The 11,458-nt window shown below is 34.5% G+C and overlaps 2 protein-coding genes across 3 annotated transcripts; one reads left to right on the forward strand and one right to left on the reverse strand.

Moving 5' to 3' along the window:
- Nucleotides 1–1,229: 1,229 nt before the first annotated feature.
- LOC132622454 (bifunctional riboflavin kinase/FMN phosphatase) lies at nt 1,230–5,472 on the forward strand. 2 transcript variants are annotated; one of them, XM_060337059.1, is made up of 11 exons: nt 1,230–1,377; nt 1,792–1,900; nt 2,558–2,744; nt 2,952–3,082; nt 3,192–3,261; nt 3,355–3,420; nt 3,955–4,109; nt 4,186–4,281; nt 4,561–4,712; nt 4,792–4,875; nt 4,958–5,472. In XM_060337059.1, the coding sequence occupies exons 2-11, from the start codon at nt 1,825–1,827 to the stop codon at nt 5,099–5,101; spliced, it is 1,161 nt and encodes a 386-aa protein (XP_060193042.1). In that variant the 5' UTR covers nt 1,230–1,377; nt 1,792–1,824; the 3' UTR covers nt 5,102–5,472. The 2 variants fall into 2 exon arrangements, with proteins under 2 accessions (XP_060193042.1, XP_060193041.1); XM_060337058.1 differs by having other exon boundaries at nt 1,248–1,399.
- Nucleotides 5,473–8,316: 2,844 nt separating this feature from the next.
- LOC132624591 (F-box protein At2g39490-like) lies at nt 8,317–9,645 on the reverse strand. The gene is made up of 3 exons (XM_060339348.1): nt 9,310–9,645; nt 9,058–9,222; nt 8,317–8,637 (listed from the first exon to the last, which is right to left on the reverse strand). Exons 1-3 carry the CDS (start codon nt 9,643–9,645, stop codon nt 8,317–8,319), a joined length of 822 nt encoding a protein of 273 aa, XP_060195331.1.
- Between the last annotated feature and the right edge of the window lie 1,813 nt (nt 9,646–11,458).

An 11,458-nucleotide genomic window follows, 5' to 3' on the forward strand; every position in this document is an offset into this window, starting at 1 on the left:
CTTTAAATTTTGCCCCTCATATTTGAAATCCTTAAATTTTACCCTTCGGCTAAAACCCATGGGTTCCAGGTTCGAACCCCCACACAGTCAAAATTTAAAAAAAAAAATCGCAAGGCAGAGTTTAAATTTCGCTATGCCCCCACCGGCATACACTTGTGAAGGAATTACCAAAGTTATGCCGGACCTGGCATACTTATGCCTTATGGGCAGACTTGGCATAAGTATGTCGGATTCGACATAACTTTGGTAATTCCTTCACAAGTTTATATCGAGTCCGGCATAAAAGTTTGTCCATTAAAAGTATGCCTCCACTGGCATAAACTTGTTACGGAATTACCAAAGTTATGCCGGACCCGACATACTTATGCCAAGTCTGCCCATAAGGCATGAGTATGCCGGGTCCGGCATAAATTTGGTAATTTCTTAACAAGTGTATGTCGGGTCCGGCATACATGCGACTCAAACCTTTCCTTGCAATTTTTTTTTTTAATTTATGCTTAAGCGGGGGTTCGAACTCATAACCTCATGATTTCTGCGTGAACGCTTAGAGTTGCAATGTGAAGGGCAAAAATTAAAGACTAGCATTATGAGGGGCATAATTTAAAGACCACAAATATGCAAAATTTAAAGACCACCCCAAAAGAAGGGCAATCCGCGCAAAAAAATGAAATGCAAACGACCCTAATCCGTGGGGGGCAATTCGCAGAATTGCCCTTCTTTTGGGGTGGTCTTTAAATTTTGCCCCTCATATTTGAAATCTTTAAATTTTACCCTTCGGCTAAAACGCATGGGTTCCAGGTTCGAACCCCCACACAGTCAAAATTTTTTAAAAAAATCGCAAGGCAAAGTTTAAATTTCGCTATGCCCCCATCGGCATACACTTGTGAAGGAATTACCAAAGTTATGCCGTATGTCGGGTTCGGCATAACTTTGGTAATTCATTCACAAGTTTATGCCGGGTCCGGCATAAAAGTTTGCACATTAAAAGTATGCCCCCACCGGCATAACTTGTGAAGGAATTACCCAAAATCTCATGATTTCTGGGTGAACGCTCAGAGTTACAATGCGAAGGACAAAAATTAAAGAGCAGCAATATGAGGGGCATAATTTAAAGACCACGGGGCAAAATTTAAAGACGGGGCAATCGGCGCAAAAAAATGATCCGGGGGACCAGTGGACTTGTGGGCTTTTTCTGGGCAGGAAATGAGCCCAAATTAGAATGTGAAACGATCCGAAATTTTAACCCGTGCAACCGGGATAAAGACATTGATGACACACTTTGATTTCCGAGTCTCCCATTCTCTATAATCACAACACAAGAAACAAACAAATTGTATCGGCTCTTTGCTTATGCTGAGCCCCTAGCAAATTTAGTCGGTTAGTCCTACTCCTACTCCAGGTTTTCTTCTCTTCCTATCCTAGACATAGTTATTTATTTTTACTCAATTGCTTTATGGATGTTCCCCCTCCCCCCGCCCCGTTTTGTAGTGTAAATTTGTGTACGATAAGGAACTTCTCAAAACTGGTCCTAATTAAGCCCTCTATGGAAGAATGAATTGTCTGGTTTCTCCTTTTAAACATGAGAGTGAAAAGCCAAAACAGTGGACTTCTACAGTTTTTCAGCAAACTTAAATTGAAATCCAAGTAATAGCAGTTTTAATTCTTTTGTAATCATGATTAAAAGATGTTTGTATATTGATTTATGCTCTAAGTTTGATTTCAAAATTAATCTCATGTATTTAGCTTTATTATTTCGCGAGTATATCTCATATCCACATAATGTGAACATAGGTCTTTATTTCTGCGTGATCGATATTGCTCTCCATGTCTGTTGAACGAACTTTGAAGAAGCTAGTTTCTGGTGTCATCCTTGATTTGGATGGTACACTTCTTAATACAGGTTAGTAGTGCTCTTCTTGTTTGACTTTACACTTCTCAAACTATATTCTTGGCCATTCACCAAAATCATTCATGGTATTAGTTCTCAAAATATGAACCACTACTCTAATATTCACAATCATACGCTAGAGTTCCTTTTGTTTCCTTCCGATTTTTGCATTATCCGATAGAAATATGGAATGACCAGAAAGATTTGAAATTGGATAAAGATATTCGCAGTTTCATTTTTTTTTTTCTTAGTGTAGATTGTGGTAAAATTGTTCTATCGTTTTGAAATTCTCTAATCATTTTTTTGACTGTTGCGATCTTTATTCTAAGTTTAGATTGTAGTGAAATTGTTCTATCGTTTTGAAATTCTCTAATCAAATTATCTTGTCCAAGGACGTACTTAATACGAGGTCCCTTTATTCTTAGTGGGTTGGCAGCTATTTTAAACTTCGATGCAGAAATTTGAAATGCACTCCGGCTCTAAAGTATGAATGATTTACAAGTATGATGTCCTTTCTGTGCAAAAGAAATTTGGACCTAGGCGTTCTGTTGTAGAGTAAACTGCAGCATAGCATCAATCTTTATATTGCCAATGTATTCCCTGTGTGCATTTGCGATTCTTTTTAGTCTCATGTTCTCCAACGTTAATTTGACCTCTTTGTTCTGACAGATGGAGTTGTGAGTGAGATTTTAAAGGGTTTCTTAGTTAAGTATGGAAAGCAGTGGGATGGCAGAGAAGCTCCTAAAATAGTAGGAAAAACCCCAACAGAAGCTGCAGCTGCAGTTGTTGAAGATTATGGGCTCCCATTATCAATCGATGAATTTCTTTCACAATTTTACCCGTTGCTCTCTGACCAGTAATAAACCAGCAATTTAACATAGTTTCATTTCCTTTTCCTTTCTGTTCATTTATTAAGCTTATACTAACTGAAATTGAATTAACTATTGGAGATTATTCACATTAAAATATTAGTAGGCTGACTCTTTTCCTCAAATCTTAGTCTGATTGTTTGTGAGATCTTGTGATGTATAATTATGGAACTTTGTTATAAAACTTGATATAGGTGGCACAATATCAAAGCTCTTCCAGGGGCCAATCGATTGATTAACCATTTGAGGGATCATGGTGTACCCATGGCATTGGCTTCAAATTCTTCACGATCTAATATAGAGACCAAAATTTTACATCATCCAGGTACGGTTTTAAGTTTTAACACATATTATAAGGTGTTTTGTGTCAGTTCAGCACGTTTGATAGCATTTATGCTTGGTGCTTTGATTGGGATAGTCTTTATTGGTTTCAGGATGGAAAGAATCATTTTCAGCTATTGTTGGAGGAGACGAAGTGAAAGCTGGAAAGCCATCTCCGGAAATGTAAAACCGGATGAATTGTTTAGCTTTGCGCTCCTCGTTTCATAATGTGGTATTGTAGATGTGAATTAACTCTTGTATATCTTCTTCTGTCAGATTTCTTGAAGCAGCTAAAAGACTCAAGATGGATCCATCCAGCTTTCTTGTGATTGAAGATTCAATGTGAGTTTTTATCTTCAAAGCCTATGTAGCGATTAGAAAATCTAACAACTGGCCAAAAGAAGGAAGAATAAAATGGTATCAGTGGGCTGGGTTTTCTCCTCTGAAGCATTGAGGGTTTTGTTAGAATTTGTCGTGCTCAACTCAAATTTACACATGTTAAGATGGGCAACAGCATACAACAACAACAACATACCCAGTGAAATCCCACAAAGTGGGGTTTGGGGAGGGTAGAATGTACGCGGACCTTACCCCTACCTTGGGAGGTAGGGAGGCTGTTTCCGGTAGACCCTTGGCAACAGCATGGTTGACTGAATAACAGCTAATAACCTCTTGACATCATAATCTATAATTTCCATAGTTATTAGATTTATTTTCTTTTTCATGGATTGAGGTTTAAAATTCCTTGTCATCGCTTTTGCATTTTCTAGGCTGAATATGGCCCTTTTCTCTCCCAAGTCCATATTAGTTTTGAATTGGATGTAAATTGTTTATCTCATAACTTAGTGAAAGTAACTCCACAGATACATATGTTAGACCAGGTGTTACTGCTGGTAAGGCTGCTGGAATGGCAGTAGTTGCTGTACCATCTCTTGCAAAGCAGTCTCATCTTTATACTTCTGCTGAGGAAGTGATCAATTCTCTTCTAGATTTGCAACTGGAAAAGTGGGGACTCCCTGCATTTCAAGATAGTAAGTCTTCATGACTGCTTTACTTGTGAGAAGTGACTTGATTTCTCTTCCAAATTTTGACTGGAAGCATATACAGGGATAGAAGGTACTCTGCCTTTAGAACCTTGGTGTATTGGTGGTCCTGTCATTAAGGGATTTGGGCGTGGCTCAAAGGTTCTTGGGATCCCCACAGGTATGTTGTCTTCTTTCTTCCTTCTGCTGCATGGCTAATATAAATGCTCGACTCATTATCTGTGTTCTCGCTCAAAATGACAGTTAGAATTTCTCATAAGTTTGTTGGAGGAGTTTCTTGTGAGCCTGTCATATCAGAGATTCTGATTTTATGCCAAATTTTTATTTGGGTTCGAACACTTACAATTGTTGTAGGGGCATTAAAGATTAGTTTCTTGCCTAGTATGACTCAGCATGTTGATGTGCCTTTCTATTCTTATGGTATCAAATACTTTTTCAGCTAATTTATCCCCAGAAGGATATTCAGCCATTCTTTCAGAACATCCAGCGGGTGTATATTTTGGATGGGCAGGATTATCAGCTCGAGGTATTTACAAGATGGTCATGAGCATTGGTTGGAATCCTTACTTCAATAACACAGAGAAGACAATTGTAAGTTTGTCGTGACATATGCTCCTTCCTTATTCTTGGCTTTTTTGGGTTTGTTGATAGACAAAAACTTTACTTTTAGGAACCATGGTTGCTTCATGACTTCAATGAGGACTTCTATGGTGAGGAATTGCATCTAGTTGTTGTGGGCTACATAAGACCGGAGGTATTGTGGCCTAGTTACTCTATTTTTGCTTTTTCTTTCTTATATCACTTGCTGATATTACCGTCTAATTGTGATGTTACAGGCCAACTTTTCATCACTCGAAACCTTGATAGCAAAAATTCATGAGGACAGGAAGATTGCAGAAAGAGCTCTCGAACTTCCTCAGTACTTGAAGTACAAGGACGATCCATATCTTAAAAAAATCTCGTTGCCTCGGGAAAATTGATTGTTGAGGCCTTGAAAGTCTTTGTTGCTTCTGATTGGGATTGCATCTGTCCTATTTCCTCAGAATTATAGCAATGGACTTCCCATCAATTGCGTGGAACGCTCTTCACAAAAAAAATTGTAATAATTGAATGTATAGCTGAAGGAGTAAAAGAACCAAGTAATGGTTATAAAGTGGGTTAAGCATTGCTGGGGGGCTAATGCCAGTGGTAAAGGTTTTCAAGTTCAGGTGTCCATAAAGTGTGAGCCCCTTGGACCTATTTATGTGAATTTTCTGCCTTGGACAGAATTTTTTGTGGTTGTGATGTTGCATTTTGAAATAATGAATGGACTTCAGACTCTGGTATTGAATTCTTTCTTTTCAGACAGAAAGCTAGAGGGTTGGGATGTATCATTTGTCAGTTTAGTAATGTAACTTGCTTTTGGGCTGTGAATAATTTGGAAGCATGCAAGCTGGTGCACATTATAGATTGCTTCCTTTTATGCATCAATGATATTTCCTGTTATCTTACAATGCAGTCAAAGTCCTCATAGGCGAGTCACGTTTTCATGGGCTAATTTTGTCACTCATACATATATGCATACATTCTCCGTAGTGCAAACTCATGAATGACTTCCTTGCTAGTTTCAACATTATATCATTTGCAAATAGGCTACTCATGAAACATCATATTTTATACCAACGTTTGTTTATTCATAACCAGGGTAAACAATCACCACTTAAGACAAATCAAAGAAGTAAAACCCATAATTATTGGAAACTCTTGGTTATATCCTCTTCATTGTTTATGTTCCTGCTTCTTCTTTTTCTCCATGCATCAGTATAGACACATCTGGCTTGTTTATGTTTCACGAATCAGTGGACCCAAAATCTTATACTTTGGAGTCCGCAAATTACTTTTATCTAATATATACATATAGACAAGCATCACATAACTTGTGTTTAGTTGTTTGAGGCACAATGAAAAATTTCATCACCTAGCTAGTGAGACTATGATTGAGAATGAGAATAATCTTCTTCTTTTTTTCTCTCTGGATCAGAGACTGGGAATGAATAATTCTTACCAATCAGACAGTATTGACTGACACCATGACTACCTCTTCAAATTTTAAGCAGATCTGACTCCAACAGGCTTTGAATAAGGCAGGAAATAGTCTGGCTCCCTCTAAATGTTTGATATTGTGAAGTGAAGCCTCTCTTACAGGCAAGTACGCAGCTGATTTTGCAGTGATGTCAACTAGAGCTCCGTTTGCATCTACAGAAAAAACTGTTAATGTGCAAAAAATAAAACTGTAATTGCTTCTTCTTTTGGTTCGTTGTTGGCAATCAGAATAGTAATTTATACTTCAGTGATAAGTCTTTTTTGGACTAGCCAAACTAAGCTAAAAATCGAATGATAAAACAATAACAGAATACAAATTTACTAAGTCTCAATCCCAACGTTGGGTAGATAGTAAAAACATTGTGTTTAACATCTCAAAATATGACCCACTTTGCAATTTGAGGGGAAAAACAGCACTCACTTTACTTATTCAAAGCCTGGTGGAGGCGGATCTGCTTGGAATTTAAAGAGGTGGTCATGTCGAACCTAGGGAAAAAGAGAGAACTTCACTAGCCTCTCCTCTACCATTGAACTATTCATTTATTTGTGTATGTGGGTTTGCAAGAAAATAATATCTTTTTACTAAATTTTTCTAATACAAATACAAGGTCTACGCAAAAGTTACTGAGTTCGGTCAAACCCTACTTTAACACTGTAGCTCTGCCCCTGGTGGCGGTAATGGGGGTGGATGAGAAGAAAATTTTAGGGTGGAAGAACAACTAGAGGGAGAGGTAAAATGGTTAGAGGCGCTGAGGTGGCATGCCATGTGACATTCACCTCATCAAACGTCAGTGCCACGTAGATTTGATGTCCACTTTGGACAAACTTAACGGAGAAGGGGTATATTTGAACCAATAGTATAATAACAGGAGAATATTTGGACTCAAAGTATAACAAGGAGTATATTTAAAGCTTTTCTCATAGTACTGGGTATATTTGGCCCCTTTCCGAATTATCAAATTTGGAGATACTTTTTACAACGCAGTTGAAGTAAATGATTTGGATAATCTGTCAAAAACAGGATAAACTTTTCATTATGTGGATGCTTAGTAAGGTAATAGTGTATAAAAACAGGGGAAAGAAGACAAAAGATCTGATTGTGTAGATGTGGAACAATTCAAGATTAAATGCTAGAGTAGTTTTTCAATGTCCTTTTATTGCTATACAATATTAACGAACTACATCTCGAATATCTTACTAGTTGAATCGATTTTATGAATCCTAAATATCTATTGCTCTACTTGGTCCATTTTGTTTTACCAATACTTAATATATTTATCATGGATTCTCTAATGCCGAAACCAATGCAAATATCGAAAGTGCCCAGCCTTTATACCAACTAATATTGTTTGTGAGGGTGATGTTTTTCATTGTGTTTTTTTCCCGTTAAGTATGCATGAATTCTAAACTATTGTAGATATTTTAAGATAATTTTTCTTGTCTTATCCATTATTAACACCTTTGGTCATTGTAATTTCATATCTATGGATTAGTGTATTTGAATGCTTACATATATAGGATATATCAAATCTATCAAGCGATCTTTTTTCACCTTATGGTCTTATATGCATGTTATTGGTATTGTCCGTCCAATGTGATCTATCCCTATTTTTGCTATTGTCTAATCTTGTAAGACCCTATATCCTTCTTCGTGTTTGCATTTTATGACATTTTTTTATGGGTAGAGTATTCACAACTAATAAATACTAAACTTTTCTTTCGCGATGATAAATACAACTTTAAAAATAAATTTCAGAATTGTACTTAGTTTTTTGCTTCCACAACTCTCCATTAACTCAATTAATTGTGATATTCACGCATTCAATACATAGTTTGTAGGTGAGATTTCAAATTTAAAAATTAAAATTTAATCTAAATATTTCAAGACTAAAAAATCTATATATCTATCTGCGAACAACAATGGAGATGGAAATGATGACATTCACCACTATGCCCCTACTACATATTCTCACCACAACAACGGTACTGCACCATCAATTCTTCAACCAAAAAAAGGAGAGAAAAAAAAAAGTAGTAAAAGAACAATAACATTTTTTTTTTTTGGGTGAATGCATAAGGATTTTTTATTTTTTTTATTTTTATAATTCTGCACTCACGGAACTTTATGCCTTGGAAATACACCACTTTCATCCTTGTAATGACCAAAGGTTGAACTAGTAGATACCTTTGAAACTGTAATGAAATCACTCAGTTTAATTTCTAGATTATTATTCTTTGATTCAACTTTAATCAATGACTCTAGGAATCTTGCATGCAACAAGAAAAAATTCAGCAATTTCTCTTCAAGCTCAAGTTTCTTGAATCCTTTCACCTTCAATAGCTTGAGTTGTGAAAATTCTGTTTGGCAATTCTCAAATTTTTCCTTTGCAACTAAATTCCAATAGCTTCCGGATTCCATTGCATGATCACCAAACTGCATAGTTTTTTTTTTTTATTAATTATGTCACAAATAAGAACTATTAAATTAAGTGTATTCTTTTATTTTATCCATAAACCATGCGATAATATCAAAATAATGTACGATAGAGAAATTATAATAGAAATGGATATCACTTGCATTTGTGTCTTTGATAATCAAATCTAAAGAGAAAGGCATTAAATATACCATATTTTAATGGTTTCAATTACCATAACTTTTATTTTCTGGATCTTATGACTAAACCTATGAAGAATTTATTTTTTTACGCTGAGAAATGAGCGAAATTTGTGTAAAGTGGAACTTCTTTCGTGATTTACCAAATTAGAAATAAATAAAAAATTCACAATGACGAGAAAATTAAGTAAACAATAAATAGCTAGAAAGAATTTAAAAGGTCGAAATTTATATGCTTACATCTAGAAAGAGTCTCTCAATTTGGGGACACTTCTTGACAAAGAAATGAATATCCCAAGGGTTGACAAAGCTGAATTCACGCCTCACCAATTGAAGTTCCTTCAAATTTGGAAGATAGTACTCCATATTTATGTACTCAAAATACACATATCTAGAAGAAAGTCCCTAAATCAAATATAAAAAACATTTACATCGTCAGTACATGTAAGTCAATTTCAAAACAAAAATCAAAAAGACGAACCATTAGATTACCTCAAGAAGAACATTGTTAATTGAGAGAGTCTGCACATTTTTTAAGACTTCCATCAAATCATCCCTTTCACTTATATGTTGATGCCTCTTTGTGGTACCAAAATCCAATATCACGTCTTCTAATCTCATTGGATCCACAAACTTGATTTTGTTAATCTCACCATCATAGTGACATGTGCGAATACTTGGATTATCAATAGTGACCAAATCTATGTCACTACAACCCCTAATCAAAAGAGTTTTAAGCGTATTCCAACCTTTAATTGTGAGTTCACCAATAAAAGAACAATCCCCCAAAGCCAAAGATTCAAGAACAATACATCTTGAAAACAACATTTTAATAAAATAAGGTCCGATGCGAACCTCAGATAGACTAAGAGATTTCAAGAATCATAAACCTTTTAATTTCGCAATAGATATAAGTTACAACAGATCAAGTTTACAACACGAAGAGTTTCAACGTCGATGTAATCAGAATGCAGATGGTAAAAAATCTCATTAAGGTTTAACTAGATGTAGCTCGGGCTCTTCTAGACCCTTTGATGCAACATGTTGAATCTTCTTTATGAAAAAAGACGCGTACTTTATTGGCTCGTGAATATAAATCTAAACTATAATTTTTTTCGCCTACATGATTATTTAAGATATTATCAATAATTGGGATCTCTTCTCTACCCCCGAAGAAACAATTTATCCTAAAAGCTCTATCAAAACAAAGATTCCGAGCATATAACCATGAATGTTTAAAAGGTTTAGCAACAAGTGATGAAGAAAATAGCATGTTTGATAGGTGAAAAGGTGAAAATTCTATCAATCATTTCAGCAGGAAGATAAAACGTAGGATTATCGATGGACTCATCACCTCCATTGTTTTCATAGAATTTCTTCTAACTCTTTTTCTAGAAGATTGCACTAAGACTCACTTTATTTTAGACCCTGAAGATTTCATCTATTTTTTTCTAGATTAGAAAGACAAGATGCAAATATATAAATTCAGGAGAAAGTACTCAGACAAGATGTGAGAAGACAACTGTGAAAAACCTGTGTATTTATAGAGTGGAAAAAGTGTAGAGACATAAAGGTGGCAACCGGTTGGAACCGGAACCGGTTATGGAACCGGTTCCGGTTTACCGGTTTTAAACCTCAAACCGGAACCGGTCCGGTTTGGAGTGGTTAAAATCTTTTTTGTTTTTGTTTTTTGTATTATATATATATATATTATAGTATTTATTTGTATATAGTAGCTATATTTTCATATGTTATACAACTTTATAATTAAAGTTTAAATATTTACTGACTAACAGCCTAATAGCAAGTCAGCAATACAGAATAGTGCTTTTCGTATACATATATATGTATAACTTACATATACTTATATATATGTATAACTTAATATATATATATATACTTATATATATGTACTATATACTCTATATACTTATATATATGTATAACTTAATATATATACTATACATACTTATATATATGTACTATATACTCTATATACTTATATATATGTACTATATACTCTATATACTTATATATATGTATAACTTAATATATATACTATACATACTTATATATATGTACTATATACTCTATATACTTATATATATGTATAACTTATTATATATACTATATATACATATCTACTATATATACTATATATACTTAATATATATGTACTATATACTAAATATATGTATGACTTAATATATATACTATATATATGTATATATACGTACTATATACTATATATACTTATATATATGTATAACTTAATATATATACTATATATACTATATATGTTTATATACTATATATACTTATATACTATATATACTTATATATGTGTATAACTTAATATATATACTACATATACTATATATACTTATATATATGTACTATATACTATATATACTTACTTATATACTTTAGTTTTTTTTTTTTTTTTTAATTTTTTACCGGTTTAACCGGTCCGGTTCCGGTTTTACCGATTTAACCGGTTCCGGTTTCCAAAATATTGGAACCGGACCGGTAAACCATTAAACGGTTAACCGGTTCTACCGGTCCGGTTACCGGTTAAAACCGGTAAGGCCAAACCGGTTACCACCTTTATAGAGACATTTAAGAGATTAAAATGCACTTG

The sequence above is a fragment of the Lycium barbarum genome, chromosome 12 (assembly GCF_019175385.1).
Source record: "Lycium barbarum isolate Lr01 chromosome 12, ASM1917538v2, whole genome shotgun sequence".
Classification (NCBI taxonomy): domain Eukaryota; kingdom Viridiplantae; phylum Streptophyta; class Magnoliopsida; order Solanales; family Solanaceae; genus Lycium; species Lycium barbarum.

What these genes read in the sequence shown, in the direction of transcription:
- LOC132622454 (XM_060337059.1), top strand. Translation starts at nt 1,825, where the DNA reads ATGTCTGTTGAACGAACTTTGAAGAAGCTAGTTTCTGGTGTCATCCTT. An exon ending in CTTGTGATTGAAGATTCAAT is followed by an intron (nt 3,421 to 3,954) that starts GTGAGTTTTTAT and finishes TACATATGTTAG; the next exon opens with ACCAGGTGTTACTGCTGGTA. An exon ending in ACTCCCTGCATTTCAAGATA is followed by an intron (nt 4,110 to 4,185) that starts GTAAGTCTTCAT and finishes AAGCATATACAG; the next exon opens with GGATAGAAGGTACTCTGCCT.
- LOC132624591 (XM_060339348.1), bottom strand. Translation starts at nt 9,645, where the DNA reads ATGTTGTTTTCAAGATGTATTGTTCTTGAATCTTTGGCTTTGGGGGAT. An exon ending in TTAACAATGTTCTTCTTGAG is followed by an intron (nt 9,223 to 9,309) that starts GTAATCTAATGG and finishes TATTTGATTTAG; the next exon opens with GGACTTTCTTCTAGATATGT. An exon ending in TTGAGAGACTCTTTCTAGAT is followed by an intron (nt 8,638 to 9,057) that starts GTAAGCATATAA and finishes AAAACTATGCAG; the next exon opens with TTTGGTGATCATGCAATGGA.